The sequence below is a fragment of the Aspergillus versicolor genome, assembly GCF_001890125.1.
Source record: "Aspergillus versicolor CBS 583.65 unplaced genomic scaffold ASPVEscaffold_3, whole genome shotgun sequence".
NCBI lineage: Eukaryota > Fungi > Ascomycota > Eurotiomycetes > Eurotiales > Aspergillaceae > Aspergillus > Aspergillus versicolor.
In genome coordinates, this window is record NW_024467526.1 from 712,346 (window position 1) to 739,658 (window position 27,313).

At 49.5% G+C, this 27,313-nt stretch overlaps 11 protein-coding genes across 11 annotated transcripts; 4 read left to right on the top strand and 7 right to left on the bottom strand.

Annotated features, from left to right (window-relative positions):
* Nucleotides 1-328: 328 nt before the first annotated feature.
* Nucleotides 329-1,659, bottom strand: ASPVEDRAFT_39186 (sodium:calcium antiporter). The gene is made up of 2 exons (XM_040811863.1): nucleotides 1,365-1,659; nucleotides 329-1,316 (listed from the first exon to the last, which is right to left on the bottom strand). Exons 1-2 carry the CDS (start codon nucleotides 1,530-1,532, stop codon nucleotides 435-437), a joined length of 1,050 nt encoding a protein of 349 aa, XP_040665589.1. The 5' UTR covers nucleotides 1,533-1,659; the 3' UTR covers nucleotides 329-434.
* A 183-nt stretch (nucleotides 1,660-1,842) lies between these two features.
* On the top strand, nucleotides 1,843-2,796 carry ASPVEDRAFT_39188 (uncharacterized protein). The gene is made up of 2 exons (XM_040811864.1): nucleotides 1,843-2,426; nucleotides 2,470-2,796. Exons 1-2 carry the CDS (start codon nucleotides 2,168-2,170, stop codon nucleotides 2,673-2,675), a joined length of 465 nt encoding a protein of 154 aa, XP_040665590.1. The 5' UTR covers nucleotides 1,843-2,167; the 3' UTR covers nucleotides 2,676-2,796.
* Nucleotides 2,797-3,124: 328 nt separating this feature from the next.
* Nucleotides 3,125-4,632, top strand: ASPVEDRAFT_81420 (uncharacterized protein; the record flags this gene model as incomplete). The annotated part of the gene is made up of 4 exons (XM_040817039.1): nucleotides 3,125-3,349; nucleotides 3,402-3,464; nucleotides 3,511-4,134; nucleotides 4,186-4,632. The coding sequence occupies 4 exons, from the start codon at nucleotides 3,125-3,127 to the stop codon at nucleotides 4,630-4,632; spliced, it is 1,359 nt and encodes a 452-aa protein (XP_040665591.1).
* Nucleotides 4,633-5,035: 403 nt separating this feature from the next.
* ASPVEDRAFT_126945 (DUF3433 domain-containing protein) lies at nucleotides 5,036-9,015 on the bottom strand (the record flags this gene model as incomplete). Its single annotated transcript, XM_040806407.1, has 4 exons — nucleotides 5,036-5,576; nucleotides 5,643-8,112; nucleotides 8,175-8,615; nucleotides 8,673-9,015. The coding sequence occupies 4 exons, from the start codon at nucleotides 9,013-9,015 to the stop codon at nucleotides 5,036-5,038; spliced, it is 3,795 nt and encodes a 1,264-aa protein (XP_040665592.1).
* A 1,375-nt stretch (nucleotides 9,016-10,390) lies between these two features.
* ASPVEDRAFT_126399 (cation diffusion facilitator family transporter) lies at nucleotides 10,391-11,814 on the top strand (the record flags this gene model as incomplete). The annotated part of the gene is made up of 7 exons (XM_040806366.1): nucleotides 10,391-10,472; nucleotides 10,520-10,569; nucleotides 10,620-10,664; nucleotides 10,714-10,861; nucleotides 11,057-11,332; nucleotides 11,387-11,466; nucleotides 11,539-11,814. 7 exons carry the CDS (start codon nucleotides 10,391-10,393, stop codon nucleotides 11,812-11,814), a joined length of 957 nt encoding a protein of 318 aa, XP_040665593.1.
* Nucleotides 11,815-13,750: 1,936 nt separating this feature from the next.
* On the bottom strand, nucleotides 13,751-16,698 carry ASPVEDRAFT_127771 (uncharacterized protein; the record flags this gene model as incomplete). The annotated part of the gene is made up of 2 exons (XM_040806493.1): nucleotides 13,751-15,708; nucleotides 15,759-16,698. Coding segments are annotated over 2 exons (2,898 nt in total), but the record flags the coding sequence as incomplete, so codon positions are not given.
* Nucleotides 16,699-16,978: 280 nt separating this feature from the next.
* Nucleotides 16,979-17,393, bottom strand: ASPVEDRAFT_526937 (uncharacterized protein). The gene has a single exon (XM_040814682.1). The coding sequence runs from the start codon at nucleotides 17,260-17,262 to the stop codon at nucleotides 17,038-17,040; it is 225 nt and encodes a 74-aa protein (XP_040665595.1). The 5' UTR covers nucleotides 17,263-17,393; the 3' UTR covers nucleotides 16,979-17,037.
* Nucleotides 17,394-17,434: 41 nt separating this feature from the next.
* Nucleotides 17,435-18,990, bottom strand: ASPVEDRAFT_39191 (uncharacterized protein). The gene has a single exon (XM_040811865.1). It carries the CDS (start codon nucleotides 18,972-18,974, stop codon nucleotides 17,496-17,498), a length of 1,479 nt encoding a protein of 492 aa, XP_040665596.1. The 5' UTR covers nucleotides 18,975-18,990; the 3' UTR covers nucleotides 17,435-17,495.
* Nucleotides 18,991-20,034: 1,044 nt separating this feature from the next.
* Nucleotides 20,035-21,784, top strand: ASPVEDRAFT_39193 (putative MFS efflux transporter). The gene has a single exon (XM_040811866.1). The coding sequence runs from the start codon at nucleotides 20,047-20,049 to the stop codon at nucleotides 21,433-21,435; it is 1,389 nt and encodes a 462-aa protein (XP_040665597.1). The 5' UTR covers nucleotides 20,035-20,046; the 3' UTR covers nucleotides 21,436-21,784.
* A 1,830-nt stretch (nucleotides 21,785-23,614) lies between these two features.
* ASPVEDRAFT_39195 (uncharacterized protein) lies at nucleotides 23,615-24,104 on the bottom strand. Its single transcript, XM_040811868.1, has one exon. It carries the CDS (start codon nucleotides 23,892-23,894, stop codon nucleotides 23,694-23,696), a length of 201 nt encoding a protein of 66 aa, XP_040665598.1. The 5' UTR covers nucleotides 23,895-24,104; the 3' UTR covers nucleotides 23,615-23,693.
* A 1-nt stretch (nucleotide 24,105) lies between these two features.
* On the bottom strand, nucleotides 24,106-26,926 carry fbx15 (F-box domain protein). Its single transcript, XM_040811869.1, has 2 exons — nucleotides 26,335-26,926; nucleotides 24,106-26,274 (listed from the first exon to the last, which is right to left on the bottom strand). The coding sequence occupies exons 1-2, from the start codon at nucleotides 26,482-26,484 to the stop codon at nucleotides 24,472-24,474; spliced, it is 1,953 nt and encodes a 650-aa protein (XP_040665599.1). The 5' UTR covers nucleotides 26,485-26,926; the 3' UTR covers nucleotides 24,106-24,471.
* Nucleotides 26,927-27,313: the final 387 nt, after the last annotated feature.

The window sequence follows — 27,313 nt, forward strand, 5'->3', positions numbered from 1 at the left end:
GTAGGCGTGGGCATTGACCCAGGTGCTGCCCTGGGTGCAGGTGCATTTGCAGCTCCCGCTGTTGTCCTGGGTGCGGTTTTAAATCAGATGGGACGCAACGTTTCTATTGCGCATGGTGTGTACCAGTGGAATGTAGAATGTCACCGGCAAGTCTGCAATCGTTGTGCGAGCATTTTATTCCTAGAGACCAGCTTCCCTAGGCTGCGTGGGCTTGGCCTCGGGATGGAGCGATGGCAGGAGATGGCTGATGCAATGGGGCGTACATTCGCGCTACTTGGGCCAGCCCTCCGCGCATTGGCAATTAGTGTGTGAATGTGTAACACGTATCCTGTGATTTACTTATATTGATTTGCAAGGATGTTTTATCAGTATATACCTCCTACCGTTTTATCCACGCGCGAGTGGCCATCTAAAAGTTGCTGCTATCGTATTATTTACCGTTTATACACAGTAAACTCAAGAACCAAAAACACCAAGTACGCAGCCAGCAGAACAAAACCAGAAATCCGACTTGGCGGTCTAAGAAAGACCACAGCGACAAGTAACAACGCAGACATCCAGACTGTAACCAAATCAAAAAGAACAAATGTATCTGCCTGGCCGGCAGCACCTCCGGAGGCAGCAACAATACCGACGCACAGCGTTAGGAGGAATATGTTGCTGCCTGCAGTTGTTGCAACTATAATGCCCCCTTGTCCACGGAAACCACTGAGCACTGAAATGAACTTCTCTGGAAGGGTTGTGGCGAATGCGATGACCGTTAAGCCGAATACGGTGCCGGATAGGTGCAGGGAATCGGCGATTGTGCCGGCGCTGTGGGCGAGGATGTATCCGGATAGAGATAGTGCAATTAGGCCGAAGAGAAGCTGTAAGAGATGGTAGTAGAGTGGTCGTGGTAAAATCCTGCCTTCATCTGCAGTCGGCAATAGAGGATCGCTCTCTGAATGCTGTATCTGATAATCACGACTGGTGGGTATATCGTCGTCACTCTCACTATCTGAAAGCTCAGGCGGCTCGGCTATACCCCTATAAATAGCATAACCGATAGAGACCATGTACAGTACGAATATAGCGATGAGCACTCCTCCGGTAAGTTGATTGAGCTGCTCACAAAAAGCCAACACCACAACCAATGTTGTCACAGAAAGAAGCAAGGCAGAATACATCTTTGCCGTCCTGTCAAACTCCATTCTTCCTGGATGACATAGAAGACCGAGGGAGAAGGCCCCAAGGATATTTGAAACGCTGGAGCCCATCACATTGCCCAGGGCAAGGGGGCTACGGTGTTGCAGCACTGCGGCAACCACAACAGCGAGCTTACTATATCAGTGTTTATCTGAAATTAGAGGAAAATGAAGGAGTACCTCTTCATACTCAGTCCCGGCCGTCAAGAGGGCAATGAGGGTGGGCGAGATGCCCAGGCGCTGCCCCACGACAACGGTGTGGTCGACGAATTTGTCTGCGCCATAGTCAAGGACAAAGACGCCGGCGATGAATGTCGCGATATTGAAGCAGAGGTTATCCCAGTCCATGCTGTCGCAGGAGATGGTGAAGTTGCTGCCTGCCCCTGAACGAGGGTGGAAATAAGTCTGACCAATCAGTCTCAACTACAACGATCGATAAATGGCAAAAATAGCGGTATTGGGAATCAAAAGAGCGTACAAACGGGCAATTTCGGAGCGTAAATCCTTGAGAGAATGTGTCGCTAGCCTGATTAGATGATGATGATTAATACCGGGCATGGCCAATTAAATCTTAGACAGTGATACTTCTTGAGCAACTGCGAAGTCTGTACTCAGCATGCAATAATGAGTACATGTACAAACCGCCGGCCATCCCCAACTCGACATTTCGTTGGCTCAATGGACCGAATTGATTTCGCCGAATGGCACAACGCCGTATGGCAGATTCGGCGAACTCCGCCACAGCCATGCGGGGTGATGATCTTTTCTATACAAAGTATCCCAGTCCCTGGTCGAATGGACAAGATTCCTCCAAGCTTTGCATATTATTTTTAGATTCCGCGCGGAGACTGGAATTCTGGTGCCTTGGATGATCGACGGGGTTTGGATATAAATTCCTTGGATATACATTCCACACTCCAAGGGCACTCATCTCTATAACTTGAACACTTGTTGGATTTGTTGCATTTAAGGATCTTACTACAATGCGTTCATTCTTCTTCCTATCTGCATTAACCCTGGCTGCATCGGTTTCAGCCCAGGATATCGATTCCAACGACGTCCCATCTCAATGCACAGATGCCTGCGCCTCTGTTGTCAGTCTGACTGCCAGCTGCGACAAGTCCACCCACGACGATGACTCGGCTGAGAGGAAGTGCGTCTGCGATGATCCTGATGCGTCGCAGAGCGTTCCCAACTGCGCCGCCTGCCTCGACAAGTACAGCAAAGACGGCAAAGACAATGGTATTTTTGTTAAAGTAAACTCGGACTATGCTAACAGCTTCAGATGCAAATGATATTGTCCGCAAGTGCTCGTTTGCCTCCACCACATATAACCCTACCATGGCCTCTTCCACCAGCAGCCCTACCTCTTCTACCAGTGCGGCTGCCGAGTCGTCGACACCACCTTCGGCAGGCCATTCAATTGGGCTGGCACCGGGGCTTTTGGGAATGGGAATAGGCATTGGCCTTTTGGGCTCGGTTGGGCTTTAAGTCTTGAGAAGCCGGTGGACATTAGAACCCATTAACAATGCAAATACATTATGACTGTGTCAGTGATGTAGCCTAGAGTTGCTTTAAATTAATCTTGGCTCACTCTGGTTACCAAGTCCCGTGGCTGCGTGGCATTGCAGCATGTAGGATGTAACGCGCCCGATATTCCAGATACTGGTACATAAGCCATCGGTAATAGAATACTCCGTAGATATTCATATCCTGAACTGTCAAGTTGGTTTGTAACGTTACCATGAGCAGTCAATGACGTCGCTGGGTAAGTCAGCTCATTACCCAATCCGGAAATATGACGACCCGATGCACCCAACACCACCATACTTATACCGCCATTTTGCCAGTAACTGTACAGGAGAACTCATATTTAATTCTGTATATTTAGTCAGTTTGTTGTAATGGGCTCCAGTAAGGCCGAAGCGGCCACTAGCACCATGACATCCACCCTGTCATATTATGCCCACCCATATGCGCAGCAGATTGCCCTCCATGCGTTGAAGCGGATTAACGGTGCACGGCTAAAGTTTATTCTTCAATACAAAGAACCGCCAGAGGAGATCCAGGTTGGGGAGACCGGATCCGAGAAGTCCGACTCGACTGTGGTGCTCCGCGTTCGCAGCCCCAACGTGTGGATGAGAATATGCTCATGTTTCGACCTAGTAAGAAATAGCTGTTGATATTGGTTAAGGCTTGGTAACTCATGATGTCTAGGGCTTTGCAGAGGCCTATATGTTCCAAGAAGTCGACTGCGATGACCTCGGTCGAATATTCGACGTGCGCATACATACCCTTCAGATTATCGAGATACTAACCAAGATAGATCTACATCAAGAACAAAAACCGCATTGGTTCAGGGAATCCACTACTCCAACTTCTCCCCCGAGTCGCATGGCTCCTCCAACCAACCAACAGCATCCAAGAAGCGCGCCAAAATATCTCCTCCCACTACGACACCTCCAACGAGCTCTTCAGCGCCTTCCTCTCGCCGGATCTGAACTACTCCTGCGCGCACTGGTCCGGCGATCCCGCAGAGCCCCTCGAGTCTGCTCAGGACCGCAAAGTCCGCAACCTCCTATCAAAAGCACAGCTTTCGTCATCACACCACGTCCTAGACATCGGCTGCGGCTGGGGCGATCTGAGTATCAAAGCGGCGCAGATCTACGGGTGTCGCGTAACAGGCCTAACCCTGTCAGAGAGACAGAAGAGTCTCGCTGAGGAGCGGATCAAGGCAGCGGGGCTACAGGATCGGGTAAGTATCCTTCTTTGCGACTACCGGAAGGCGTCTGCGCCAGAGCAGGGTGGGTTCTATGACCGCGTTATCTCGGTGGGAATGTTCGAGCATGTTGGGCCGGAATACCTGGATGAGTACTTTGAGACTATCTCTAAGCTTCTGCATCCTACCCATGGAGTGATGGTGATTGATGGGATTACTATGACCAACAAGGTTTGACCCCTACACCTATTCAACACTATATCAACTAATAATGTGTTATAGCTACGCGAGACGAAATCCAAAATCCCAACATTCATCGGCCGCTACGTCTTCCCAGGCGGCTACTTACCAACAATCCACATGCTCTTCGACGCGCTCCACCAGGGCTCAGGTGGAAGTCTAGAAGTAACATCTGCCCTGAACATCGGCCCCCATTACGGCAAAACCCTCTTGGCCTGGCAGGACAATTTCCTGCACAACTGGGCCAAGATTGAATCGGACTACCGGGCCGCACGCCCGGGGGTGGCAGATGCCGAAGTCGAGGCGTTTCGCCGGCAATGGCTTTACTACTTTCGGTACTGCGATGCGGCGTTTCGTACGAGGTTGTTGGGGAATTACGTTATTGTTGCGGCGAGGACGCCGGAGCAGATGGTTGAGGTGGATGCGGGTAATACTTCTGCGGATGCGATGTTTGAGGAGAAAGTGATCGGCGATGGTATAGCATACTAAAGAGGTATTAGGACTTACTTGTGTTCGTGCTGGGGTCAAGATGTGGCCTGAATATTCTATATCACCATTTAGCGTTGGTATATTGGTAATGCAGGTGGAGGCGAACTATCATATCTATATAATTCTCTGTCAATTTATCAACACAGCACGGTATTATATGGCATCTAATATATCGCTTTAAAATCCAATAGCCAAGCCGATATAAACATATAACATCATCAAAGCATGAATTTTGAATGCTGTGGTCTAGGACTGAACTGCGGGAGACTAGGTCTATAAACACCTTTCATGAGATATCCAGAAATGCCCAATCGTTCGGTTTAGGCTGGCCTTATAACCAATGTCCGTCTTCTCGATTGAAATGAGTAGAAAGGATAATCCGTCTCAAACGGTCGTGGGGTTGTCATACCGCGCCGCCGCAGTGATTGGTATCATCAGCGTCGATGCCGAATCGTCTTCCAGTCTCATCCGCAGAATCAGGCTGGAATGACGAACTATGCCTTCTTACGCTACCGTCTTCATCATTGGAAACCGCACTATCCTGTAGGGAATCGTTGATGTTGTTATCATCATCACTTCGCTCAGTCTCCCACCAGCCAAGCGTAAAGGTCCGTCCTTGGAACACACCTCGCTCTTTGAGCTGTCGGTCATTGCACCACTCGCTGCCGGGGGGTATCATGCCCGTTGATCTTTCGTGGTCGGCGGTCCTGCCAGAGCCGAGAATGTGGGAATCCGCAAGCAGACTCGCCGCTGCGGCAATACTGAGTGGGTTTTTGGGCAGGATCTCTCGAGTGTCCATGAGGAAAATACTGATAGTCCCGCAGAGAGTCATGGCGGCCAGAACGGCTTGCAGGACGCGTGTTGATATCATGTTCTGGAAATGTCTGGCACCGGATGGGTTCTGCAGCGAGGCTTTGTATACTGGTCGGGTTTGGGTGCTGGCGCTGGAGCTGGAGATGGGGCCGAAGCTCGGGCCGGAGCTGGGACTGGCGCTGAAGGTGGTATATGACGTTGCAGCGGCGGGATCCTTGTAGTCCTCCCGGCCTATACTGTTGATCATTTGCGCTGTGATGATGCTCCAGACCCTTTGCAGTTGCGGCGCTAATATGTCCGCGTCGAGTAGGTCCGAGGCCGGTATGTTTGCCTCGCCGTAAATGATGCTTCGGAACACAGGGTCGAGACCTTCCGTGGAGCTATCTCCGGGGTATATATACAGGATGGCAGATGAGATCTCGTCCCCGTCAGGGGCGGCAAGTTCCCCCGGAGATCCCATGTATCCGTCAAATAGGGTCGTTACCGACCCAGGGACAACGGACGGGGGAGATGATAGATCCAAGGTATAGGAGGGAAGCGACAGCTGAATCAAGACATCCACTTGTTCGACCTTGGGTCTGCACTTTAGCAGCGTGATTGCTGCGAGCGTGCCAGGTGTCGAACCAACTTTCCCATACATCACGACAAGCCCGGGACAACTACTCGGTAACTCGTAAAGGTCATCTGCACGAGATTGGTCCAAGGCATTGAAATATACGTTTCCAGATGAGATGCCGGCTGTCCTCAGATGGTGGGCTTCGAAACCGCAGTCCTCAATCAATGCGGTGACGTTTGCACCAATATGGACCTCGTCGTCAGTCCCGGGATCGGGACCAGCGGTGTATTCCTCGGGGGGTAATTCCTCGCAACCCAGATTAAGCCTCAGGCCAGGAACCTGCGCCTTGACAGAGTACCCACGACCGTTCAGTGCACTGGCTGTTTCGTTTGGAAGACTGGTTTGGTTAACCTGCAGTTTCGGAAGTGAGAGGTCCTGATATGTCCACTGTGGGTATGAAAGGTCGTATTGAATGATCATGTCCCCAAGTTTGACATCCTCGTAATCACTCGTCTTTTGATAGAAATACCCCTCGCTCATATTGACTCTGTTCATCTGGGTCAGGGCTATGTTGCTAGTTGTCATAACATCAGACACGGTGTAAAGACCAGAGGTGACGATAGGCAGGAATGGCCCAATCAAGACAGCAATGCCAGCTGCCATGACCGACCACTGTCTTTTCGTGAGAGCTTCCCAAACGCCAACGATTGCTATGCTTCGGTGTTGGTTGTCCATGATACCTGTCTCGGGTGGTGCGTGGCCGCGCTTTAACTCGTGGTAAGGCTGGAAAACTCGCGCGCTGAAGTACACACATTCGTATAGGGATCGGACTCCAAGCATCACGAGGGGCGGAATGTAGGTCCATGTATAACTTAGGTATCTGGAGCTTGTATCAATGTTAGCAAAGCCGTTCGAGCTTCGCGATTTCTGATATAATATCTCAAGGATAATGATGAGCCCGATTGGCGCCAGCAAGATTAGAGCGCGTACTAGAGGAGCTGCTGCAAAGGGTCGCCACCAGGACAGCTGTGAAGATTGACCGGACTTTTCAATCTCAGGGCCATCCTGCTTGATTGAAAAGACATCTCCCTTTGCTGTAGTGGCGTAAACCTGGCTAGAGACGACCTTGCGAAGGTCTGCCTTCGAGGCATGGCCCTTACCGGACAAGGCGTCCATAAATTCATGGCTGTTAGCGAGGATCGTTCCAAGGCCACTGATGGATCCAGGATCTCGTGAGCAAACGGCAGAAGGAAGAAAGAAAATGCAAAACAGCAGAGATACTACAGCCAATAGTCCCAAGATCGACACGATAGCATACACAGACTCATCTCGGACAGTTAGTCGAGTCTCCTGAATCCTCATAGTCCCTGGCTCTGTGCTGCTTTCGGATCTGGGCCTGGGCACCATTAGATAGTCCGATGTAAGGTGAACTGCAAGAGCATGAAACATTTCAGTGACTTGGTCTGTAAGATTCTTGACATCAAACACGTCCTCGAGACCGCGCCCACCTGTGTTCAAAAGCAGATAGGGGGTACTGCGTGCAGTTATACTGCTGGCAAACTTGGCAACTGAAAGGTAAGACCCGTATAATATACTGGATGCACTGACATCCGCTAGTTCAGGGATTTCAACAGGGTGTGCGAGTTTCAAATCAACAGAAGGGTTGCCAGTATCCCCAGACCCCATCAATGTGACGTTGCCACGATCAGTAGAGTAAGACAGCTCGCACATCAGGCCGATAATGTCGACGTAGGCAGTATCGTTGGGGTAACCAGCGTACGGCACCGGATGTCCATTGGGCTCTTCGCGCATCGAGTCTGCAATGTATATCCAGAATCTCCAGTCTATATTTTTGACATCCATGGACTCGTAGTCATTGAAGTCCCCAACGCCTGAGAGGGTGCCGTCACAACTTCCTAGCGCCGTCCGCGTGAGTGGGAATTGATTTATGCTGTAATCATCTATCACCATGGTACAGTCGTCAATCTGCAGCTTCACGTCCGAAACGTGTGCGTATGTTGTTACAGACGTCTCATGGCATTCAAGTGATGGGGTAAACACATCAACAACAGCTTGGTACGTCGTGTTCTCCAAATACATGGGTGTTCCCGCTGAAGGAGTAATGTTAGGATTAAAGTCCACGCAGGGGAGTCGAGTGCCATTTCTTACTCACTTGGACTGGTATCGTAGAAGAAGTTCTGGAAAGCATGTTTGTCCATAGTCCCCTGCGGATGGCTAAGATTATGTTGGGCAACCCCCCACGCTTGGACATAGACCCGCGAGTCTACAGCAGATTCGTTGAAGCTACTCCCTTGGAAGTCTTTCTGTATCTGAAAATCTTTGGTTAGTACCAACTGGATATCTTTCGCGAGGAACAGGCCCGTGGACAGGACTGTCATCAGCTTGATGACCAGTGATACTGCGATCGGAATCGATACCATGTAATGACCACGCTTCAGGGATTTGAACAGGGCTGACACATTCCACATGGAAAGGTAGTCAAGTAGAACGCTATCTGACGCTGAAACAAACCCACGAGACATCAGGCGCCATGGGAAAAGCTGCAGGGCTCGATATTGGACCTGGCCCCATAGGGCGCTGACAATTGTGAAGACTTTACAAGGTATTATTAGCCCAGGCCATTTTCCTTATCACCTTCATCGACACTTACCGGCCGTGGGGCCATAAGTCCAGAGATAATAGTTGCTTGGGTTGACGGTGCTCAGCCCTTGTTCCTTCTCAGAGATCCGCCATATGGTCGTTAATGCAACCAGCAGCACAATAAAGCAGACAGTGAACGCTAAGAGGGCAGTTCGACGCAGGAAAAAGGGCGCCCAGAGTCGTTTTGTGCCGACCGCAATGTTCTGCTCAGTCAACAAGCTGGTGGTGGAAGAGGTCTCGTTCGCGCCCGTCTTAGCATGGCGTTTGGTTGGATCCAAGAATCCAAGTTGAATTGCGCAGCCTTGATCGGCTTCTGGGCCAGAAGCAACACGATGGTGCTTGGTCGCCGACATGGCATCTCAGTGTTGATTTCCAGGTGAGGATTTCATCAGCCTCTATGGTCGGGGTTTGTCGGAGACTTTGTTATAAAATCATTTCCCCTGCAGAGGGGCATCAGCGGGCAGGAACGTTTGACAATCCAGGAGGGATTTATTCGTAGGTGTGTAGCACGAGGCTGAGCCTGGAACCAGGATACAGGACTTATAATATATACTCAGCCACACAGCCCCTGGCAGAAGGGAATCCGACAAACCCCAGCGAATCAGCAGCCAGAAACATGTGATTCTCATGAAAGATGCAGGCCTCAGCATCCCTGTTCAGTTATTAATGAAGATTTAGTCTACAAGGTTCCATGGCTGTGTTATTTAGCCCCTGTGCTAAGCCTGGTTTAGCCTTATCCTATATACCCAGGTGAAAATACTCCAGAATTGTCAAAAGTCCGGCTGCTAATTGCTTGTGCGAGCGCCTTTACCAATCTCCCTCTTGCTTATCCTGTCTCTTTTCCAATGGAACAGACCCAAATGTTGCATCGATTATTGATCTTTAGCGTGCTCTGGCCGAAGTGTCAAGTCAGGACTATATAAGGATCTTTCAGACCAGGTACTTTTGGCATCCTGCGAGAGGCATTTTATAGGTGCCCTGTCCGGCAGGACGAACAGAGAGGGCCCAGGATGGGCCTGCAAAGAGGAGCCTTTTCGGCATCGATTCCATGTTCAATTAAGTGGTCGTCGAGTGCGATGTTGAGGGCAAACTGATCGGCGATGGGGTATAGTAGACCAAATAGGAATTGAAGCATTACTTATATTCATACTAGGTATATCTGTGGGCCTATTTACTCTATATTATTATTTAATATAGGATATTAGTAATGCTGCTTTACGGCGTTAGTGATAGCTGAACTGCTTAATCTATATAATTCTTACTCTATCAATTTATTAGTATAATACAGTATTACGTAGAATTAACTATAACCTTGCTTTAAGCCAACGACCAAGCCGATAAATATATAATATTATCAAATCATAAATATTAATTGAAGCCTGGCTAATTACCGTATCGGATTGAATGGACGCAATGTCCTGCATCCAAATAGGGTTTCCAATAGTAATTCCAGACAGACTTGCCACAACCGGATACTCTTTAACCGCTGGAGGTTATTATCACAGGCTGTTTCCGATATTTAGCCATTCAATAAGAAGCCCTGTATGCACTTTATCGTGCATGAAGAAATGCTGGGTCCACCTTAATGAAACACTCACGTCCGAATCGGGAATATGCCGATCTCTGGTCTTCCTTCACAACTTGCAGTATATGGCATATAAGGGATAGGAAAGTGAACATTGTTTTCGTAATGTTCAATCCTGTTATTGTTAGAGTATATTTGCCAAAATGCCATTCAAACCCTCTCGGATCCAACGCCTCAGCGTGGTGACGGGCATATCAATGACATTCTTCATCGCTGAGATATCTGGTATACTACCCTATCCGTTGAAGGCCCTCATACTCATTTATGTACAGTCGGCTTTTATACAGGCTCTCTCGCTCTCATTGCCGATGCCTTTCACTATGTATGTCGCTAACAATATGTCTACCATACTAGGTGACTGACTGTATCAAGCTTAGCGATGTCGTCGGGTTCATGGTTGCGCTGGTCGCCGCCATTGTACTATCCCACATTAAAATAATCACGGTTCTATACTGATATATAGCAGGTCGAGAAAAAGCATTCGCCACCGCCGTCCTTCACATTTGGGTGGCAGCGATCCCAATTACTCGGTGCATTCTTCAATGGAGTTCTACTGTTTTCACTTGGGATTAGCACATTCTTGCAGTCAATTGAGCGGTTCATCAGATTGGAGAGTATGCATGCCTCTGCCGTTGATTTCAAGTTCAGATATTGACTGCAGTCACTACAGTTGTTCAGAACCCCAGGCTTGTCATGATCATTGGTTGTGTAGGGTTTGGTCTGAATATCATCAGCGTGGTATTCTTGCACGGTACGCCTTTCGAACACCATTACTGAACTTAAATAATTATATTAACTTGTCCATTAAGAGCACGGCCACGAAGACAGACACGATACCCACCGCGATGAGAATTCAGACACCGAACAAGCCATCATCCCACACAAACAGCCCAAGCCCAAGCCAAAGCCAGACCTCGCTCTAATGGCAGTATTGGTACATATCCTGGGCGACTGCGCAAACAATCTCGGAATAATCATCGCCGGCCTCATAATCTGGCAGACGGATTACAGTGGACGTTATTATGCAGACCCCGCGGTGGGAATGGCTATTGCAGTGATGATCTTCCTCTCGTCTCTTCCTTTCAGTGAGTTGTGGACACTGTCTATTTGTTATTAATTTCAGATTCTGATATACCAAGTTAAGCGAGGCGGGCGTATGCTGCTCCAGAGCGCTCCGGACGGCGTTGAGCCGGAGAATGTGAAGCGTGATTTACTACAGGTATGTATACAACCCTTTCTTGAAAGCTCCATTTGCATCTTAGTCCTTGCCCTTCTAACGAAAACAATGCAGATTCCGGGAATTACCGCGGTGCATGAGCTTCACATATGGCAGTTAAACCAGGAGAAGTCCATTGCCTCCGCTCATCTCGTCCTCGAAAACGACGATGAGGTAGACTTCTACAGGCTTGTTAAGACAGTGAATGAGCATTTCTATGGATACGGAATTCATCATGCTACAATCCAGCCGGTGGCAGTAGATGTGAACCAGGAAGATGTCAGTGTTGCTACAGTGGAGAGTGGCAAGCATGGAAGAATGGAAATGACTCAGGTGAGAAGTATTTGGTAGTCATTTCTCACCATTTTGTATTATTTCAAGCCGCGAAGCGGGCAGCATAAGGCTAGTGAACTGGGCTTTGTACATTTATTGTGGCGTTCAAAACGCTTGGGAGGCCATGGTCGGCCTTGGACTGGGAGGGTCCATGTTTATAGACCAGTATACAAAGCATTCTGATATCATGCTCGGTCACTCAAAGTCGCTCTTTCGAACCCAAATGCGTACGGTACCGTCATCTCCGCTAGATGCGAACATATCCGGATTGCGTGGATTTGGTGTGAGAGAACCTACACAGCCTGATTTATGTCCTTCCAAGATATCCACAAGGGCGCCAGTGCCCCGATCCCATACATATATGCGAGGATCTTCACTACCACTGAGGACGAGGTCTACACCAAGGAAAACGCTTCCTATCACGAATCGTTCCTGTCGGCTCCCCCTGAACCGACGGATAACCGTTCCCTGGTTGAAGTCAAGCAGTTGAAGTTCACCACGAACTAGTCTGACAAGCAAATTCCCAGAATTAGGATCTGCTGCCAGAAATGACGGACGAGAATCTGTCGCGAACAAAAGCTTCCTCGCGCGTGTTTTAATATCAATAATGTGCAATTCCCTTTTGGTAGAAACCAGTAAGTGACCATGGTCTGGTGTTATACAGCAACAGGATATGCGTTCGTTGAACGGGTTCCGCCACCTATATATGCACGACCCGGCCAGCGTCCAGTGGCTGAGAGAAGTAAGGGTTGGAACGATGATCTCTTCGTCCGTCATCCAAGGCAGCGAATTATTCGGTGCTGTATCTTTCAAGATACCTACGCAGTCGTAAGTCTGAGATACTGTTAGCGAGCCTCGCAGCTTCAGGTATACAACCCACCTTTGCGTCCCAGATCTTGACGAGCCCGTCCTGAGCTGATGTCGCTAATCTTGTATCGTTGGGGCTGTATGCGAGGCACAAGATCCCTTTTTCATGCCCACGCAGGTTGAATACTATGCTAAAAGTCTTTGTCTCGTAAACTATTAAACGGCCGGTACTGTCTGCTGTGCAGAGGCTGGATCCATCATGGGAAAATTCCAAGACCCAGACTTCGCCATCACGGTCATCAAGAACTCGAGTCTGTATAATGGAACCCATTTGATACGCTGTTTTTGCTGCTATACTGGGCGTCTGGATAGTGGGTTGCGTATCCTTCAGTGGAGACATATCTTGCCGTCGCAGCCTGTTGTCCTCGGGAAATGCAGCTGCTATTTGACCTTCAGTGACCATTAGCTGTCCATTGGGATTTTGCAACAGCAAGACCATAATGTCGGCGTCAAACCAGTGGACAGCAATGTCGAGCACTCGTTTGGTCACGGTGCAACTCGAGCCAGCATTGAGGAAGAGCATTATCAATTCCTTGCGACGCGTCCAAGGGTGTGATGCGATTGCCATCAGCAGTCTTTCTGTGAGAACAAGATCCATATTCCCGTTCTTCAGGAGTAAGTTCACATGGTGAGCACTGTGCTTGTTGTAGATAGCAGCCTCCCAGATATCTTCTGTCGTAACAAACTGCTCAGGTGTGTAACCAAGTAGCAATGAAGCAAGCCTGGTTTCACGCTGATAGCACAGAGCAGCAATCAAGACATCCGGGGTCACGCAGTAATCTGAATCCAGACACTCATTGAGGAAGAATTCCATTACTGCCAACCCCTGGTCAGGGTTCGCTGCTGCTGCTTTGAGCACCTCTTCTGTGACCAACGACTGAAGGCGCCTTCCTCTGAGAAGCTGCAGTAGTTTCGCCATCCAGTCTATACATCCTGCTGCTGCCTTGATTACGGCTTCAGTGACAGGGATTTGGTCGCCTTGTCGGTCTAAGAGGAGTTTTATAATTTTCTCTCCGCTGTCCTCGTTGTACACTGCATCCTTGACCACCTCTTCTGTAATCTGGATCTCACCTTCTCTGCGGTCCAAGAGCAGTGCCAGAATATCTGGGCCACTGTATGCATTTCGTGCGGCTGTTCTCAACACTTCTTCTGTAAGCTGAACCTGATCTCCCTGTCGGTCTAATAAAAGTTCCATAACATCCCTTCCACTCCGACTGTTGTCTGCTGCAGCCTTCACCACCCCTTCAGTAATGGAGATTTGGCTTTCTCCTTGATCTAGGAGAAGTTCCATGACTTTCTTTCCACTCTGCCCATTATATGCTGCACTCTTCAGCACCTCTTCATTGATCTCGGCGTGGTTTTCTTGTTGGTTTAGCAACAGCTTCATGACGCCATACCCGCTTTCCTCGTTGCGTGCAGCAGCTTCTTCGAGTGGTGTAACTCCGCTCGCTGTTTGGAATTCTGCATCATGGTATGTTCTTTCGTGTTGACGCAGTTTTTTCTCAAATCCCCAGAGAATCAAAGGTATAATCTCCCACCTTGCTGCCGCATGGAATATGCTGAAGCCTTCCTCGATTCCATTATATAGCCCTCTGCGCATACGATCGTACCATGCGAGCCATTTCTCCCAAGCCCCTGAATCCGACTCGAAAAATGATTCTTGCTGCGGGCCTACGGCCCAAGCTGTATCGGCATGCCCAGCATGTTCAGGCCAACATTCGACTGCATATTCAAGAAATGGGATTTCCTGATCGCTGTCAAATTCAACCAACTCCAATATGAAGTCGATGCAGCGATTTGCCATATCAGCATGAGCCTTCGTCTCCTCGATTCCAAGCTCTTCCTTAACCAGAAAATCTTTCACTGACTTGTGTAAGAGCCGCACATGCTTGTCTTGAATAACAATCATTAATCGGCACAGTTCAATTAACTCCTTGGTGAATTGAAGACGGCTATCCTCATCGTCATCGGGGTATAGTTGGCAGAGAGCACCAAGTTCAAGCACCGTCAACGGCCGCCGCGCAATTGCAACGAACTTCATCAAATTCTTCATGATTTCTTTCTCGTCATCATCATTGCCTCTGTCAACTAGAGCCGTCTGCAATAACTGCCGATACAAATCATGCAATCCTCGTGGCATTTCCTTGAGGATCTTGGTGGCATTTCTCGATCGTACTTCTGGTCTAGCGAGTTCACTGCAGGCAATTCCTACCCATAGGAATGTTCCCTCAGCCTTGTCCTCTAGGATTCTAGAGATTTCCTTTCTCACCGAGTCTGGGTACTTTTTTCTCGCGGCCAGATCGTCAACTTTTGCTTTGATCATGATCCTGATATCGTGCTTAATCGCTCTGTAGGAGGCCAGATTTTTATTTGTAAAGTTGGATAGGTATTCGCTGATCTCAGGATAGGGACGACTAGTTATAAGGATATGCAGGTGAGACGGTGGTGAGTCTGCCAGCTGTTCTCCGAAGGATTGCTGGATCTGGCGTAGAAGGTCTTGCTGCGAATCCGATTCGCATTCGTCCAACGCGTCAATGATGCAGTATATCTCAACGGCAGAGTCCTTTCCCATTTCCATCAGAATACCCCATAATGCATCGAACGAGTTATTCCAGCCCTCCTTTCTCTCGTTATACTTTGGCAACAGGAACTTGGCCAAGTGTGGACACTGCTTCACCAGAAAATGGATCAGACCACGTAGAATCGAAACAGCCGTACGCTGTTTGTCGTTGCTAGAGTCGCAAAAGAAATAGGCCAGGACTTTGCGTTTGTTCGTAAAGGCCTGTAGCTTTGGGATCTCGTCTGCCATCGTCATCGCCATAGTCGACTTTCCAGTTCCAGGGTTGCCGTGCAGCCACAGGATACTTGAACCTCCTTGGGAATCTGACATTTGAAGCCAGTCCATTAGTTCATCGGTTTCCAATATCCATTCGCATGTTCCAGCCGCACGGCCGCCCTTGCGTCTCCGCAGAGCATTCTTATCATCTTCCGGGTCTGTGAGAAACAGACTCTGTAGACATGCCTCTTCATCTGCTGTAAACCCGACTTCATACTATTAGCACTCTAGTTCGTTTATATTCCATGCAATTACATACCTTTCTCTGGTTGTTTGCTATTATTTATAGTCACTGGAACCGTGGATAACAAGGTTTTGGCATATGCAGCCGCAGTCAGCGCTGCATATGGCTGCCACTCCTTGTGCTTGTGAGAATCACAATAATCACAAATCCCACGTATAACAAGGGAAGGCAGCTCATCCATGATCCCAGCCGCCTCCATTTCAAAGCAAAGAATATCCAGTTCATCCGCAATAGAATCACGCGTCTTGGCATCTTTCATAACCTGGTCCCCGGATGCAATAAGACCATAATGAATACACGGTTCATCAGATTCGTCTCGTAACGGGCGATCGACCAGCTGATCCTGATCACATGCTGAGCAGTAATCAGGTTGTTCGTGATAGTAGTCTGCCTTGAAGAGCATATCCCTTTCCGGACGTGCAAATTGTTCTCTGATTGTATGGTCCGTCTGGCTCAGAACGTCGCGAATCTGCCTTTTTCCCGCCATCTGTTCACCTTCTAAATGTGCCATTGCTTTCAGCAAGACCTGGGGAGGTTTATTAAGCGATCCTGTGCGCTGGAGCTTTCCCTCGCGAACTGTCTTGCCATAATCATACCGAATCACCCCGGATGAAGACCCAATTGGCCTGCTAACAACGACATCGCCGAGGCGAATATCAGCTCGAGCTGGAACTCCCCCTCCAATACCAACCATCAGCCCGAATTGGATATTCGGGTAAGTCGAAACCATATGCGACACGGTTGTGGAGGCTGACACCGTCCCGTAGACTCCAAGTGGTAGGCATACCAACACTACATTATGGCCTTGTACAGTCCCAAGCATGTAGACGTTATGGTCGGTTTTGGGCTGTGGTAGGGAACTGTGAATCTCATCCAGCATGGCTTTTGCTGCGATGATTTCTATCGGTACGGCGCAGATCCAGGCCACTGTGTAGTCATTGTGTGTTAAACGCATCGCGTTGGACAAGATAAAATGCCCTGCGTCCTAATGATGGCAACCTTTGGGTAAGAAGACAGGAATAATAAGATGAAAAGGAAGCTGAGGCGGGGTAGTCAGATTGGCGCTGAACCCGCAGCTGAGATCGGGCGCTTCGTTTTGCAGAGGGGCTGTGATGAACGAGGCTGATCTAGTACTCGTTTGGTGACAGACCAGCATGAACTTTTAGTAGTATTATTTCGGCGAACCCATAAAGGAATACCTTGTCTCCATCTCCTTTGAATGGAAAGTCCCATGCCTTCTAAGTTATGTGTATATAAATATCGTAATCCCTTCTACTCCGTATGTGTAGATTTCTTAAGTTCTAGCGGTTGAAGAATAAATCAGCTTCTCCGTCACATTCTTCAGTGAATATGCAAGTGGTCCTACCCAGCTCAATACAAAGACAAGTGAGCACAACAACAAATGCAGAGCAAACTGGGAACACCATTTATACTCAGAGTATGGAAACGATAATGCTGTGTAATATATTTTGGCGCCAGAGATAAAAATAAAGGTTGTGCCCGTAATTACGACCCACATCTATCCGGTATAGACCCCGTAGATCTTACCGTCCACGCATCGTCTTGTACGTATTAAGCGACGTATTCAGGAAGATTGCTATTGGTATGCATCGGGAAGAGATGAAGATGTCTATGGCTACCTAGCATCTCTATGCCCAATGCGCCTAGAGTAAATCGTAAGAAGCTGAAGTCTGGAATTGCTGAATGGGTATAATACATGGCATCCTAGTCTATCTAAATTTATAACGTCTATTAATTTGAATCTGCCGCCACAAACTCCGGAACTTTAACATCTGGGTTCTCAAACACGGCCTCCCAATGCTCCTTCGTCCGCTCACAGAGCCTGACTTCTGACTCCCAGGATTTAAAAGCCGGCCGCATATCACACACAACGATCAGCGTCTCCTCCCAAAAGGCCTTCTCGACATCCCATCCTAGACGTTGCATCGCCTCGGGAGGGTGTGTCCATAGCCTGATAGGTTCCCCGTTAATATCTGTTAACTTTTCACCTAATAACTCTTTCCCTGGGTTAAATTCTGGGTCTCCGGCATGAATAAAGAAGGCTCGAGGTGGACTAGAGACTGAAGGATCCTTGACTCTCCATTTCCCTTGGCTGGTCAGACTATAGTCCTGGATGGGATCAGCCTGGATATAGCCAGCGTTAATTGCAATATTTGGATCCCATGGATCGGGGTTTCCTATATCCACCACTGTTTCACTAACAGCATAAAAGGTTTGGTTCAAAGCGGTTGCAGCATGGAGGAAGGTATCTTTGTCACCTGCACCCGGCGCACCCTGCCCGAGCAGTATGTAATAATAATCTGGGCCATAGTAATTGTAATAGGCTGCCAGCATTAACGTTGAAAAGTGGGTTTCTTTTGAAACAAGCAGTATTCCAGCCTCTGTTGCCTGTTGGGCAGTGGAGAGCGGTTCATCTTGTCGAGAAATATTCAAGTATACCGGTGCTGCCGAATTAGCCCAGAAATCCGGCCACGTAACAAATCCAGTAGATTTAAAGGACTCAGTGTTTAGTATTGACACTGGATCATAGAGAGCAACGCAGTCCGCGTCCAGCCAGAGGATGCTCTCAAACGAAGAGAATAACATGGCGAACGACTTGATCTGAAAGCCATCTATCCCTGGCATACTCTGCCTATTTTCCTCGCCTGCAACATCCTGACCTGCAAGAATATCCGACAGCACCACGCATTTTGCGCCCAGCGGGGGTAAGACAGTTTCGCAAATTTCAGGTTCATACTCGGTCTGGTCTTTCATAAACAACTCCACCGGCAGAGTCGATCCAGTCCGCCGCAGCAACAAGAGGGATACCAGAAAAGTAGGCAGATAATCACCTCCCGCAGAGGACACTATGCCAGTTGTTCCGTGTACATAGGGACGATTGACTGTCAGATTGCGGATAGCTTGCACAAAGCCATCATGCACTGCTTGCATGGGGAGTTGAATCTCATCAACATTGGAGACGTAGTTTTCACGGGGTGTCTCGTTTATAGCATCAAATCTTCGGGCACCTGCGCTGTCATGCAGGGCTGGTTGAGGACAATCTGGCTTGAATTCCTCAAGCAGGGGGTGAAGCTGCTGCCACAGCTGGGAGCGCCGGTCTTCAAGTGAGATGGCGGGTTGGCGCTCCCAATGCGAGTAAAAATAATAGAAATTAAGTAAGAAGAGACCAGCGCAGAAGTATGCGATTGTTGTTCTTGGAGGAGCCAGCATTTTGTGCACTCCTGCGATGAGGAAAGAAAGAAAGACAGAAAGACAGAATGCAGCTGTTGGAGAATGGGGGGATGTAACATGTCATACAACACTGGTAATATACAACCAAAACAGCGGGCGCCCGTTCTTTGTTGTGAATGGGGCGGGTGAGTCCGCCCTGCGTAAGCCCCTAATTTGATTGGGCTGATCTCGGCTCTTGCCGTCTTGTGTCTTACAAGATTTTGTATTGAAGCCTAAGCACTGCAGTCCTGCCATTGCACTGAGAGTAGCTATTCACATAGTCGATGTATATTTAATCTGTGATCCTACCCCATGTATATCATAACAAATTGGTATTGTCAAGGCCTATGCGGGCCTACATTCAATCACGTTCTACCCCACCCCCGAACAACCTCGTCAAAATGGGACTTTAATCTTCCCTGCCAGCATAGTTATCCTCCCGGCTCTCAGCATCAATATCAAACTTCTGAGAATATCCAAACCGCCCAGGCTGCTACCCCCGGACCTTCCCGGTAACCCGATACTAGGCCATCTTCCACTCATCCCCAGGAACCATCCCGAACACACCTTACACTCGATGGGGCAAGCAGTACAAGTCAGACACCCTATACTTCAACGTTCTATCCCGGCCGATAATCGTTCTCAACAGCATGGAATCTACCCACAATTTACTCAACAAGTGTAGTGCCAGCTATGCGCATCGCCTGCGGTTTGCCCTCTCCGAAGAGATGGGCTGGGAAGCCACCACCATGCGCTAGTCACAGCAAGCAAGATAATTGTTACAATCTTAAATCTTATATGGCTTCAATTTATGCTTGGCTATTGTGCTGTTTCACTAAAAGACGGTATCCGAATACAATCGGGTTTAAATGTCAAGGTTTACGTTCTCAAATGCGCTGGGTGATCTCCAATTACTCCTGTAAAGTAAAGTAACGTATATCTTCCTAGTGCAGTTCTGCTTCCACATTTCCCAATCTTTTTGATTTTGATTTCTAATCACTATTACCTTCTTCTACTCCTTCATTTCACTTCTTGATTTTAGAAAATCTTTCTACCAACTACGCGCTACAAAATGGCCACCGCCGAGATAGCTATACAAGCCCCTGGCTCTACGCTTTCCCCATCCAGAAACAGGGCTGTTTCGCAAGATGGACCCTACGAGATGGACATCTCGCCCATTCCAAAAGCAAATCCTGCTCCTACTACCGACGAGGCCGAACCTCAAGCGACAGACCCAGAAATCGCCCGGACAAACATCCATTGGAAGGCCAAATGGCAGCTGGTCAGCGCATGTCTCATGAGTCTCGGAAATGGAATGAACGACAGTGCCCCTGGTGCTCTGCTTCCATACATCGAAAAGGATTACAGTATCGGTTACGCCACGGTCTCGCTCATCTTCATTGCCAACGCCGTAGGCTTTATCCTTGCGGCTCCGGTCTCGCACAGTATCAATGCAAAGCTCGGCCGCTGCAAAAGCTACGCGCTTGCTACAGGCTTCACTACTGCGGGTTACGTGATTATTGCCTGCCATCCGCCATTCCCTGCGGTCGTGGTTGCATTCACCGTTTTAGGGTTCGGTCTGGCGCTGACTCTTGCGTTCAATAATGTCTTTTGCACAAACCTTCCCAATGTGACTACAGCCTTGGGGTGCTATTCTGGTGCCTATGGAATCGGCGGTGTTGTCTCACCCTTGTTCGCAACAGCCATGGTGTCAAGTGGTGTCCAGTGGTCGTTATTCTATACCATAACCCTGGCGGTATCTGTCCTCAACATGGTATTCGCCTGCTGGGCATTCTTCAAGTTCGAGGACAATGCACCAAATCTCGTCCAAACCAACACCAGACAAGACGAACATCCTACCCGCCGTGAAGTCCTCAAAAACTCCCTCAAAAACCGCACCACCATCCTCGGCGCCCTCTTCATCTTCGCCTACCAAGGCGCCGAAGTCTCCGTCTCCGGCTGGGTCGTCTCCTTCCTAATAGCGCACCGCTCCAGCTCACCCTCCCAAATCGGCTACGTCAGCTCCGGCTTCTGGGCAGGCATCACCCTAGGCCGCTTCCTCCTCGTCTATCCCTCCCACCGCATCGGCGAGAAAATCGCCGTCACAATAATGACCGTCGGCGCCATCGCCTTCCAACTCCTCACCTGGCTGATCCCCAACGTAATCGGCGAGGCTGTGGCAGTCGCAATCCTAGGCGTGCTTCTAGGCGCAGTATACCCTTGCGCCATGGCAATATTCGCAAGATTACTACCGCGGAAGATCCAATTATCGAGTCTGAGCTTTGTCAGTGCCCTTGGCAGTAGCGGGGGTGCAGTATTCCCGTTTATGACGGGGCTGATGGCGCAGAGTGCGCGAGTTGGACTTGGGACTGTTGTGCTGCATCCGATTTGTTTGGTGTTGTATGGGGTTATGGCGGCGAACTGGGTGTTTCTGCCGAGGGTCATGAAGAGAAGCGAGTAATGTTGATATTGGTGTTGTGATGGTGCGTAGGAGAATGTCCTGTAGCCCTGTTTATGGAAGGTGTTGCCTGGTTGTTCTTTCCTGATATATTGAAAAGTTGCATGGAAAGTGGTTTGGCAGATGAGGAAAGCGCGATTGCCAGTTACATGAGGCAAGTGCAGCCCGACCTGGGATTCTGTTCATACGGAAACTACGACATGACTGAATCGAGCTTTCCTTGTTGAGGAGAACATATTGGGAAAGTACGATCGCATCGTTGCAGTGAATGCGGCAGGTGCGGCCTGCGAATGGGTTGTGCAAGTGTTATTGCAAGACAAGTGTATGGTTATTCTATTGATAATTAAGTATAGGCCTAAAATTTTAATAGAGTTTTCATATCTCTGACTTGTCAGGCCATGTGTACCTACGATGTGTAGATGCAGAAATGGAAACTCCAGGAGGAACGACTGCAGTTCACCAACCTCCGTTGCGTAGGAGATAAAATGAGCCTGCTAAAATGAAACTCAACGGGCTTACTGGGCAAGAAGGTGCAACTGGCTGGTCACTCTTTCCTCCTACCGTATGGCATTGCAAAGAGTGGGCGAGGAAGGTTCGAGGGAGAACATGTTCTATAAATGGCAAGTACGGCCACTTCAAAAGCTAGTTGTATCGGGCAGGTATGGATATTAAGGCACGGTTGTTCTTTCCTTGGATTATTATCGGTTCCTTCAGGAAGGCGCGTTTTGGAATGAAGAAGGCGCGATGGAGAAAGTGGTTGTATCAGGAGGAAAGCGCGAGCCTCGAAAGAGTTATACACGGCAAGTACAACGAAAGGGTCTTGTTTGTTCCTTCCTTGAAAGAGGAAGTCGCGATTGGGATGAGCTTGGTCGTGGTTACTCGGTCTAGAAGGGTTTGATGGTGTATGGAGTATACGAGGTATAGATTGCGTGAGGCATCGGACTTCGAAGGCTGACACTATGCTCTACAGTAAGTATATCAAAATGCAGTTAGTTGTATTATTCGCATGGAGGCTTATCTATTATGGTAAGATGCGTCATGTCAAGGCTATTGCCCATTGCTCTTCGGGGCTGCTCAATTTTGGAATACTTATCAATCCAAGGGCAGTTTAACAAAGCAGAACAGAGTGTGCAAGGACTTAGACTCTCTGCTGACAGATAGGGGGTGTCAAAAGGTGAACTCCCGGGATTTTTAGGTCAAATATGCCGGTCCAACTCAGAGAGCCCCTCTTAATCAAGGAATGGGAGGTTGAGACGGGGGATTTAATTCGCTAAAATCCCTTCACCATTCGGGCTTCTTAGATTACAGTCGGTAGATTTTCGGTTCTTCTATCCAGGCTTCACCTTGCTGGAAGTTCATAAAATCGGCAAATGATAGGCGCCTCAATTCAGACTCTCTGCCAACCTCACTCTTATCCACCCTTGTCAGCCGCAAATAAAAAGGACCGTTTGCCGTTTCTGAGACGGTACAGGCCAGAGGATTTCAAAGGGGAGGTAAAAAGCCGATCAGGGAATTGACTCCCGAGAAGAGGACTTTCACTTCTCTCAGGAAGATCTGCACCGCAGGAAGAGAGCCCCCACCAATCCCGATGACTGCACCGACGAGGCGACTCCGTTAACCATCATATATCTCGAGCGGTGAAGAAACCGATCACGAATGGCCAACGGCGAAAGGATCTCCCTGAATGGTGAAAGGTGGGAATATGTGCGTTTTGGCCAATCAGGTGCAGTCAAGGACGGCTGCACCCCATTTGAGAAATCAGATACGACGTCTCTCGTCTTGGGTCTGGAGACTGCATTGTCCTTGGCTTGGCTGTCCTCCCGAAACGGCATGCGAGATCGATCCTTCGGTCAATCCAAGTCCGTCCAGACAAGGTTAAGGCCTGATTTTGCGTGCTCGGAGTTGGGGCCTCTTTTCGTTATGCTCGTATCCTAACCTAGTCAGATGTGGAACAGGGAAGATCGGAGTGGGGAACGATGGGATCATTCTAATCACTTGCGGAGTAGTGGCTCGTGTTGATAGTTCTTGAGTTTCTCGAAGAGAGCCAGGTCCGGGCCCTTGGTGCACAAATTCCCTCTGGCCTCTGCTCACAAAGGCGGCTGTGATTACTATGGCATGACTCAAATTGCCCCACTCAGTCTCGCTTTTAAGCTTCAGCTCCATGTCAACGCTGGCTGTCTTCGTACAAGAGAAACGGGGTCTGATGGCTTGCGAGGTAGTCATGTGGCGTAACGGGTGCAAATGCTGATGATGGCATGGTTTTAGGCATCACAGCAATATCCCTGAGCGGGGAGGAAAAGGAGGTAGGTCTGTGCAGATGAATTACTATTCCTGCCCGGGCGTTGGCGTTTTGTTGCCACGCTGATCAACGACGCTGTGTAAGGATACAGTGGCGTGGCCGAAGGGGAATAAACTCCCGCCAAGTTATATCCCAGGTTGACCCTGCTGCAGCGTTGGCGCATGAAGTATTCACGCAGAAAGAAGACATTGTTAGTTCATCCCCGTAAAGACCAAGACACGAGCCTTGTCGTCCAAGGATGACTGCCCGATGTGGGCCCCGACAGCAACGTTTGTCCCAAAGCAGTGTAGGATATGAAATAAGTCACAGGCAAAAAAGGCCGCAGCTTAGATTGCACAGGCATTTCCTTGGCAAGCCAGTCGAGCTAGTGATTTAGGGCCTAGGCTTGACAAACGAGGCTGAGGGGATCCTGTTTCATCCACTCGTCCAATCTTATTTGCGAGGACGAGTAAGACGGCCATGCTTGCAAAGGGGGTTGATTTGTTTGCTTCCAGCGTCTTCAAGTTGCTTCGCTTTAACTCCGTCGGTTCTTCCGCACTGGGGGCTATCACGCATTTCGCGGTTTCATTGTATCAGACGTAGCATTCGATGTCTGCAATTCTGGATATTATTTAGTTAAGATTACTCCATAAGAGGCTATCCACTACTCCACAATACTGCTGTTGCCTGCAGTGGCTGTGCATAGTGTGCCAAACTGCCTCCGCCTCCTGACCTCGACCGTCAGCCCCTTCGCCCGAGAGTCATCGAAACCAGAAGCCACGGTCGATGGCGAGGTACATTGCCGGCTCTTCCCGGACAGTTGGCACGTTTTTGTTGGCCTGTTTCCCTCCAACTGTTGTCTGCATGGCTGACCGGTCCTGGCCAACGTCACTCGCGTTCGGCCGTTCAATGCCAACCGGCGCATCAGTCTTTGCTGGGGCGCCAAGATGTCTGCCGAAATTCAGTCGCTTCAGCCCTGGCAGCCGCAGCGAAGGGTCAAAGTTGATGAGGATAAACGCCTGGTCGCCAGGCTGGAGACCGTCCCGGTTCACCGAGTACACAATGGATCTATCGTCCGCCAGGGCTTGAACTTGCCCGCTTCGCTTGGAGGGGCATAGTAAGTTATTTAATTCTTCAGGAGCGTCATCGGGGGGCCAGAGATGGACGCCTCGGGTTTCGAAACGCTCCTCGCTGTTCTCTACCAATCGCCCGTCTGCTTCGCTAAGCTCAGGTTTGAACAGAAATCCCGGCTTTACCTGCACACCTTCCTCGTCGATAGGGCACTTCCGCTTCCTCGATACGACGCGTATTCGCATTCGATCACGGGGCACGAGCTCGCCGCTTCGCGCCTTTGGGAGCGGGTCATTCACGAGATCAACATAGCTGGATGCGGAGATATTATATGTGCGGAACTTGGTTTTGGCCAGGATGAAGTCCCGTCTAGGCTGTGGTTCGGCGCCTCCCTCGTACTCGGAGTGGTAGTGTCTGCGGAGACGCTTTCTTGGTCGCTCATAATTGGGTTTGCAGTTCTCGTCCAGGGTCTTAGCGAGTGGCTCGTCAGGTAGAGGTGTCAGGTAGTAGTCAGAGGGCGGCTGTTGTTTGTCGACGTCGGCCGGCGCCGGCAGCTGCTGAACGTAGTACGTTCGACAGTTCTGACTCCCACCATCACGCCACTCTCTGCGGCACTCCAGAATCATTGGCTGTCCAGTTTCTTCGTCCTCTCTGAGTGAGAGGTCGGACCAAGTGTCATTGATCGGGCCCTCTCGGTGCTGTCGACGCCAGGTGCGGTGGGTCTTGACGCCGTCCTTGTGTGTTGTGAGCTTGGGATCCAAGCAGATCCAAACGTAATATGAGGTCCAATCAACTTCCTCCTCCTCGAAATCAACCAGGGTCGAAATAGCGTAAAGATGGTCCTGGTAGACTTCAAAGCAGACAGTTTGCCCAATCTCACTGCCGGCAAATTTATCCAACACAACCATATTTTCACTCTGTGTTTTTCCATCCCTCAGATCCACACAGTTGACTTCCCATTGAGTGTAGCCGTTAAATCCAAGCGCAGAATGTGTCCCGTAGTAAAGATATCTGCTGTTGTGCCGAATGAATAACCGTTGCGTTGATTGAATTGCCTTCCGGCATCTCAGACGGGGACTTTTCCCTGGCAACTGGCGCCGCAGGTCCAGGGCCAAAATGTAAGCCTCAGCCCTGTCGTCCATTTCTACCAGGAATGCAACAATCCAATCGCTGTAATTCATGAGTGAGACCTGCGTCATCCCGTTGTCGGGATTGTAGCCGGGGATTAAGCGCCGCAGAACGTTGGGGAGATTCAAAACCTGCTCGACGCGGCTGGCACCACGCACGTCCAGAGCACGGATTTCATCATTGTAGATGTAACACAGCGAGCCCCCGGAGTACAGGAAAGAACTTCCATAGCCAAGGACAGACGCTGAGTAAGGCTCGGCGGTTGCAAATGACTCCTTGATGTCGTACAGATGGCCGATGGCTTTGCGGTAGCCCGTCTTGGTTCTCTTCGCTTCTCGCCCTTCCCTTGTATGGGAAAGTGTGCTCTGCGGCGGTTCAAGTCAGCGTTTGCCCCGAAAGGTGAAGGGGACTGGGGAGAGACGCACCCTGACGGTGTTACGAGCAATGGAATCGCCTCTGGTCAGGGCATTGAGAGCGCGGTTGGCTTGGCTGAGGTGGATGTAATCATGGCAATCGAGAGTCGAGGCCACCTGGAAGAAGACATCGTATGGGATGGAATCCAGGTTCTTTGTCATTTCTTCTATAGGCAGAAGAGCGGACAGGACGCCGGGAAACTAAAGGAACGAGAGGACAAACGAACCGATGCAGCGAACTGATCTTCGACATCTGATCTCCGAGGTCGAAAATTAAGGGATTGAGCAGCCGAGCAAGTGGTGCTGACTGGGAAGGGAAATTAGTGAAGTGTTTAGGCGGGCAAGACCCTTGTTATGGTAGAGTGAAGCAGGCATTGAACAGCGACCGATTTATTAGGGCGACATGAGGCTCAACCTCGCGAGAGTGTGGAGATAAAGCATGAATTGAAGCACGGGCTGGGAATGAGGAATGGGTCAGTTCCATGGATGGAGTAAAAGCCAAAGATTCCGGTGTGGGTGCTCAAGCACCGTGAGGCTCAAGCTCCCAATTTCGAATACCCGGCGTTCCCCCACCAACACCAACACCACCAAGTTACCACCGTGCAGCACTCGCCTGTCTGGTTTCGCCCCTCTGGGCCATCCGGTCACGATCGTCCAGTAACTCATATCTTTCCCCTACTTCAGTGGCAAGGCTGCTGACTCTCCCTGCTGTCCCCATCTCAGTTTGTGGCGACTCGCCCAGCCACCAGAGCTGAGTCCTCTTGGGCCGATTATTTTGGATCGCTACGTTATTACTTCATCTACAAGAGTTTGCTCATCTTTCACTTGCTGCTGATTCTTTGCTGACGGACGCCCTAAAGCCACCGGTATAACTAAGTCTTGTGATGAAGCCCGGTCGCAGGCCACCAAGCAGGCCACCAAGCCGCCGTACTACCCAGAGTCCAAGGCTGCCAGTCCGGCAAGGCTGAACGCTTGACAACCAAAGTTCTGC

What these genes read in the sequence shown, in the direction of transcription:
- ASPVEDRAFT_39186 (XM_040811863.1), bottom strand. Translation starts at nt 1,532, where the DNA reads ATGGACTGGGATAACCTCTGCTTCAATATCGCGACATTCATCGCCGGC. An exon ending in CCGGGACTGAGTATGAAGAG is followed by an intron (nt 1,317 to 1,364) that starts GTACTCCTTCAT and finishes TGATATAGTAAG; the next exon opens with CTCGCTGTTGTGGTTGCCGC.
- ASPVEDRAFT_39188 (XM_040811864.1), top strand. Translation starts at nt 2,168, where the DNA reads ATGCGTTCATTCTTCTTCCTATCTGCATTAACCCTGGCTGCATCGGTT. An exon ending in CAAAGACGGCAAAGACAATG is followed by an intron (nt 2,427 to 2,469) that starts GTATTTTTGTTA and finishes TAACAGCTTCAG; the next exon opens with ATGCAAATGATATTGTCCGC.
- ASPVEDRAFT_526937 (XM_040814682.1), bottom strand. Translation starts at nt 17,262, where the DNA reads ATGTGGGTCGTAATTACGGGCACAACCTTTATTTTTATCTCTGGCGCC.
- ASPVEDRAFT_39191 (XM_040811865.1), bottom strand. Translation starts at nt 18,974, where the DNA reads ATGCTGGCTCCTCCAAGAACAACAATCGCATACTTCTGCGCTGGTCTC.
- ASPVEDRAFT_39193 (XM_040811866.1), top strand. Translation starts at nt 20,047, where the DNA reads ATGGCCACCGCCGAGATAGCTATACAAGCCCCTGGCTCTACGCTTTCC.
- ASPVEDRAFT_39195 (XM_040811868.1), bottom strand. Translation starts at nt 23,894, where the DNA reads ATGCGCCAACGCTGCAGCAGGGTCAACCTGGGATATAACTTGGCGGGA.
- fbx15 (XM_040811869.1), bottom strand. Translation starts at nt 26,484, where the DNA reads ATGACAAAGAACCTGGATTCCATCCCATACGATGTCTTCTTCCAGGTG. An exon ending in TTGCTCGTAACACCGTCAGG is followed by an intron (nt 26,275 to 26,334) that starts GTGCGTCTCTCC and finishes GAACCGCCGCAG; the next exon opens with AGCACACTTTCCCATACAAG.